General features: G+C 43.4%; 1 protein-coding gene across 1 annotated transcript in view; it reads right to left on the bottom strand.

The window, feature by feature from the left end:
* Positions 1-387: 387 nt before the first annotated feature.
* Ppm1h (protein phosphatase, Mg2+/Mn2+ dependent 1H) overlaps positions 388-6,839 on the bottom strand; it is a 222,834-nt gene continuing 216,382 nt past the window's right edge. Inside the window, exon 10 of the mRNA XM_048808381.1 lies at positions 388-5,231. Coding sequence (XP_048664338.1) covers positions 5,084-5,231 — 148 coding nt within the window. The 3' untranslated portion in view covers positions 388-5,083. The remainder of the gene's footprint in view (positions 5,232-6,839) is intronic.

The following is a 6,839-nucleotide window of genomic DNA, read 5'->3' as shown; positions in this document are numbered from 1 at the left end:
GTACATTTTACTAACACTTGGTAAGTGTTTAAAATGCTTATGTGATTAAGGGTTGTCTTGAATCTTACTGTCTTCAGCAACATTAAGTACTAGCCCTCTTGCTTAAGATTACCTCTTGGGAGTAATTTTTCTTCTGAATTCTTTGTGTTTATTTACATGCCTATCCATGGTAGTTCCCCCAGAGGCCTAGTGGAAATGCACTAGGCCTCGCGGCTGTGAAGGCTTGGTGTTAGCAGCCCTCCCCTTTTGGTTTTGACTCTGTGCTCACAGTTGATAATCTCACATTGACCCATTAATTTCATGTCACTCCATTACCCAATATGAAGAAATTTCATAGTGAATTCAAAGACAAGACACAAAAAGTTTTGCTAAAGATGTCCTATATACATATATATATAATATTTTATTTTAAAATGTCATTGAGCATATACATTTCTTTAGCTTCTTCCAGGGGACATTGCACCTAAGTTTCAAAACACACAAAATAGATCCCCTTTGCTAAACAGTTTTCATTTTTGGGTTACAAAAGTCAATGTTTCACAATCACAAAGCATAAAGGTACATGGTTCTGAAACCATTTTCAGGCAGATTCCTCTCAATTCACTGTACGTAGGATAGTTTTGGAAACCCAACCCATGACACATTTCCTGATAGATGATCCTCACCAGGGCCTCCCTGGGTCTCCAGAGGAAAAAAAAAAAAAAAAACTGGAGGCAAAATCAAAGTGAAAGAGTAACCTCAGGACTCCTCAAAACAAACACAAAATACTCATAGGAGATGGGAAGAGTGGAGGACACAAGGTTCCTCTTCTTCAAGTACATCACAGGAGAAAACAACAGCACTTTCACAGCCTTACTTGGTCACATCTACATGAACAAAACTTCATCTACGACGCAGAGGAAAAATTAAAGCTATTTACACAGATAACATTGTGGATCAGAAAGAGCAGCGCTCCCTGGACTGGCACTCAAGTCTGACAAAGAGCCATGGTGCTTACCCAAGAGGCAAGTTGAGCTGCTCATGTAGTGTCCTTTGAAAATCCCAGTGTACACATATAAGCCATGTCACCACACAGAACCAAAGCTTGCCAGAGAGGTGGGTGAGGTGTGCAGGCTATACTTCTCTGCACTTGGGAGTCCTCAAAAATCTGAGTTCTTAACACAAAATTCTCTCCTGGAGCCAGAGACTTTTACTATTCTCTTAGATCCGGTATTTTTTTTTTTTTTTCGTACCAGGGATGGAACTCAGGGGTACCCAACCATTGTATTTTATTGAGAGTCAGGGTCTCACTGAGTTGCTTCATGCCTCACCATTGCTGAGGCTGGCTTTGAACTCGAGATTCTCCTGTCTTAGCCTCCAGAGCTGCTGGGATTACAGGCATGCACCACCACGCCCCGCTTAGATCTAGTATCTTTTAAGGTCGGGATGGTTGTGCTTTGCATAGGCGATGAATCTCCTTACTTTTGCCAACTGTTCCAGAAGCATTAACTTACTGAAATTAGAATCTCACCAAGCTTAACATATTCCCTCTGAAAACTGTGGGACTGCTGCATCACTTTAAGGAATGGTTAGACCCTCAAACTGGTGTAAACAAAACCACTAACCACGTGTGGCCTTATAAATATAGCTGACTGGCAGGTGAGGGAAGAGGTGAGGAAAAGGATAACAAGAGGAAAATAAGAATTTTAAAGACGTGGGAATCTTTTCCCAGATGTTTCCATACTAGTGCTCTCGGTAAACTGAAAACCCTGCTCAGATGGCCAAGATCTGGGGCTGAATCTGGTCCCCTGGATTTTCATTCTTGCCCACCAATATCTACCCATGTTTCAAATTCCTCCCAAGGAGTATATGAATACTTACAGAAAAGAGTAAGTATGGACACACTGACTTCACTCAGTCCCATGGAGGCAAGTTGCTAGGAATTTAAAAAATGAAACACTCCAAATTCTCCAAAGCTGAACACTACAGAAAATACCAGAAGTCCCACTTAGGTTTTGACCTATTAGACAGCTGAGTACTTGGCCTAGCCAGATTTTCTCCTCTCCCACCCCACTTCAAGAACAGGAACGCAGAACCACGGTTGGACCACCCTCCACCTCTCCGACTGCTAACCCTGCTCTGGCTTCGTGGGTCACAAAGTTCACGCTTTGGTAGCTGTCTGGCAAAGCACTGAAGAAGACAGATGGACTGTGAGTTCACACTTTTTAAGAAAGGGTGTCTCAAACAGTCCAAAGAGCAGGGGCCAGCCCAGCAAAGAGATTTAGAGTGGAAAGAGACTTTCATTAAAGGAAGTAGCCACACAACCCCCAAGACAACCATTAAGACTTGACTAGGAAATCAAATGCTTTTCATTATACCAGACTTCCTCTGAGGCTATTAGGGCAAGCAGATTTGGCTTTAAGTCAGATACACAAGATTTCAGAACCACATATAAACATGTTCTGCAGAATTCTATGTTGTCTTTTGACCTTTCCAGGAATGCTCCAAGGTCCAACCCATTATGTAGACACAGTTACTGTTCTGGGACAGGGTGACTTGGGGCCTGGGTGGAAAATAAGGCCAAAAATGGAGTCAGCTCAATGCACACAGCAATATCAGTGCTGGGTAGATCTGCCATGGGCATTAACAAATCACTGTTTCCACTTTTGATTTATTCACCTCATTTGTAGTCTTCCACCTATCCCCCAAACACAAACACGGCTTTAGCTTGCTACTAAGATCTTTCTAAAGAGACTTAATGGGAAGAATTCCTGGATACCTTTCTAACCAAAACCAGCAGGACTAAATGCTCAAGATTTTAGGATAATTTGAATGTGGGGATTTCCAGAGTTTTTCCTGAGACTGGCCTTGGCAGTAAATGAATTAGTGAATCGAATGGAAAGTTGTCATGATATCTACACCCAAATTCTGACTCCAGTGGCTTAAGACTAGAGAAGCTCAAGGTAGGGCCCAGAGAGAGGTCCAGAAAAGGAAATAAGAAAGTTAAAAACAAAAAAAAGACAACAGGAACACAGGAAAGATTCCAAAGGAGGTGGCTCAGGGTCCTCCATGCAGGACTTTCTCAAGTTTCTATTTTGTATATAACTTTGAGAGTTGGGGCAGGAGCAGAAAGGGGACTACTCTGCCATGGGAGGACAGAAAGTTTCCCCATAGCATCATATTGTTCCAGTGAAGCGAGTGGCTAACCACCAACATCTCCCCACAGAGATGTTCAGTGTTGCTCAGATTTACTGAAGGCAGAGGAAACACACGATCGGATGGAGATGGCTCCCAATAATGCTGTGCCCAGCTCGCCTCAGGCAACAGGGTGGCAGACACCCGGAGGTGTCTACATCTGCCACAGTGCTTCACCTGCCAGACAGGGCATGGATTCTACACTATGGAACAAATTTATTCCTGAGTAGCAAGACTCCAGGCCTTTCCTAAGAAAATACCGACAACTCCAGGAATGTAGGTGATTCACTCCCGGGAGGAAAGGATTTTCTCCTCTCCTCTGGGGAAGGAATTCAGATAAACATGGCAACTGGAACTGGCTCTCCAGCAGTTTGGGGAAGTCACCCCATGACCTTCTTTATTGGGCTGGAAGAGTGTTTGAATTACATGAAGTTGTCAAAATGGTGACAACACCATTTTGGTTTGGGAAGAGGACTAGGTAATTAGATGTCATCCTTCCAGGGAGATGGGAGTGATTTTTTTTTTTTTTTAAATCGACTTTGCCATTCCTCCTGGCAGAGAAGTGGCAGGTGTTCAGGGGGTCCAGTGTGTGCTGCTGCTGTGCTTGTGAGGTGTGCACAGAGGTGGATCCACAGTGGGCAGAGGGGTCCCGGTTCTTAGGTAGCTACGACATGATGCTCTGGAGAAGAGACTGGGAGGTCAGTATGAGGGAGACTAGCCTACCCGATCTGAATTCACTTTGATTAAAAGTACAATCCTGAGTGGATTCTGCACCAAACAGCAGAAACACAACTGCTGCTCTACAGAACTGATATTTAATCTGGAGGGAGCTGGAGGACAGTCACAGCTCATGAAACCTCGACCCAAAGCTGTCCTCAAGTGAGGTACGGTGAACTGAATGATATTAAGAGCTCTCTAAACTGCTCCAAACTTTCTAAACACTGCAGGTGGAAGGGGGCCAAACATTCCAGGATGAAAATCCAGACTCTTGCAGCCACACAAAGAGGGACGCTGAAGATAACAGAGGAACTGTTGGTCCAACGGAACACCCACATTTTCAAGAAAACACTGATTTGGTGAGAAAGCACGACTTGTTATGCAACAGAGACACAGTCGGTCATGCAGGGCATCGTTCCAGATGGCTACCTGGGTGGTGGGGGCCGTGGGATATGGGGACAACCCAGCCTAGGCTGGACTTTGACACAAAAATTCCTCAGGAAAGGAGTTGGAAAGTCCCCATCCTGTTCTACTGAAGGGAAACAAACAAGATTTAAGGAATGTCAAAAAGAAAAGAAAAAAAAAAATCCCTGCCTCACCCCACCAATACCACAAAAGAATAAAGAGAAGAAAGAAAAAGAGGGGGGAGAGGTAGGGAAGGAGAGAGAGAGAGAGAAAGAGGAAGGCAGAATCCCTGAAATTCATCTTGAGCTTTCTAAAGGTGGACGATTTCGTTTTCTGAGGTGTGATCCCCAACTTTCCAATGCGGCACTTCTAACCCGTAGAGAAGTTGGCACTTCTAACCCGTAGAGAAGAAGGCTGCGGAGTCTTCTGCCAGTTACATCTGAACATGGCTCTGCCCTCGCTACTCTAGATCAAATAAATAGGATGTATGTGCCCCAAATAGGCAAGAGCCACCTAGGAGGCCTATTTTAAAAACCAACCAAAATATGACACTCAGTAGGAGGCTTTGTTTTCCCGGCTCTTGTTGAGTCCAGACCTGTTACTAAGGAAATGGAAACCTAAGGGTCATTTTGAAGCGCAGCCAGAGGCCTCTTGGCAAAGAACTCCCCACCTGGGCTGGGAAGAGATTGCATCACCTGGAACTCAGCTGGGGCACTTCCCGGTTCTGCCCTGCTCAGAGGCATCCCACTTTTCTTCCCCTCTGTCCTCCCAATCCCCTGGGTCATTTTCATGACAGTTTATTTCCATGTATTAAAGGAATGACATATACAGAAATGTCATCTCCTGAGCCCAGTCGGTCGTTCGATATCCGCCATCCTCTGTCCTTCAGGACACCCCGGGCACGCATCACCAGGTCCTGAGCTGCCAGTGTGTACCTGTGCAGGGAGAGGCAGGAATAGGACAGTCAGAACAGCATCAGGCAGAAGCCAGGGCAGCTGGGTCAGGCAAGAGGCAAGGCTGCAGAGGACGCACCACTATAGTTGAACAGTTTTCAAACACCTTTAAATTCAGAGAAAGCTGAGGTCATCATTTTCCCCAATGTGGGATACCTGATGTGAGATTATTTTTTAGGTGGTGAATGGGTAAGGCATTAACTATATCTCCTAAATTACTCTACTGCTTGGTTATCTTATTTTTATTTCTGGTGCTGAGGACTGAACTCAGGGCCTACCACTGAGTTATGGCCCCAGCTCCTATTTTGGTGTTGCTTATTACATTGAGGAGAGTCTTAGTCTGTTGCTAGTGTATCTTAAATCTCAGAGCTTTCCATGGCAAACAGCATCTAGTTAAAGAGGTTAAGTGGGGAAAACAAGAACTTCTGTTTTCAACGTATTTATTTTTAGGGCTATATTCCTTTTGTGACAAAGGATAGCCATTTTCCACTTATGGTAGGGGTAAATCTCCTTTTAAAATAAAATTTTTAGCTGGGCATGGTGGTGCATGCCTGTAATCTCAGTGACTCAGGAGGCTGAGGTAGGAAGATTGCAAGTTCGAGGCCAGCCTCATAAATTTAGTGAAGACCTAAGCAATTCAGTGAAACCCTGTCTCAAAAAAAAAAAAAAAAAAAAAAAAAAAGGGTCTGGGGATGTACCTCAGTGGTTAAGTGCCCCTGGGTTCAATTCCTGGTACCAAAACAAATGAATAAATAAATAAAGTAACATAAAAAAGTTTTTTAAATTGAATTGATTTAAAGAAATGTATTAATAATAGAACATGTGTCATAGCAAAAAAGTCAAACTCTTTTTAAAATTTATTTTAGGTGAATGACAGATAAGCCTTGGTGGGCGAACTGCCCCACTCATCCTTACTAATGTCATAGTTTCTAGATCAATGTAAGAACAGAGAGGGATCCCTCAAGAATTTGAAAATAAGATTGCTTCATTGTGATTTAAACTATAAAATGAAGAAAGAAAAAGAAAGAGAGAGGATGACCTGATAACCAGATGCAAAGCATTAACATGTAGACAAAGTCTAACACAGAAGGTGATTTGGGTAGGTGTGGGCACTGTTAGCCTGGAAACATAAAAAAATGAGACAAAATACTGGCAGGTGTCTCTACAAAATTCTGATCAGGGTAGAGAGAATCTCAGTTGACAAACTTTGAAGAAATTAAGTTCCAGTGGCAGGTCCCTAATTGGTGTGGGATGGATTACTCTCTAGCTTATGTCCGTGAACATGAGTCACCTGTATTCTGATTTCACATTCGACAAATAACCTTCTGATTATAGTCTGCCTCACTGTGTAGGCTTGCCCACAGGGGAAGAATAAGCTAGCCATTTGTAGTCTAAGAATATAAGTCAGTTACACGTCTCTGTATAGTGTTAACTGGCTTTAAATTTTTTTCATCCCTACCCCTTTTAATTTTTTATATTGAATTTAGCACATTGGTTATGACTTAGCACACAGGGTCACACTAAGCTGTCCAGGACTTGTAATCTTTTCCCTCAGCCTCACGAGTCACTTGGATTACAGGTGTGTGCTGC

The sequence above is a fragment of the Marmota marmota genome, unplaced genomic scaffold (genome assembly GCF_001458135.2).
Source record: "Marmota marmota marmota unplaced genomic scaffold, marMar, whole genome shotgun sequence".
In the NCBI taxonomy this organism is placed as follows: Eukaryota; Metazoa; Chordata; class Mammalia; order Rodentia; family Sciuridae; genus Marmota; species Marmota marmota.
The sequence above is the reverse complement of the archived record's forward strand: the minus strand, read 5'-3'. Positions and strand labels throughout refer to the sequence as shown.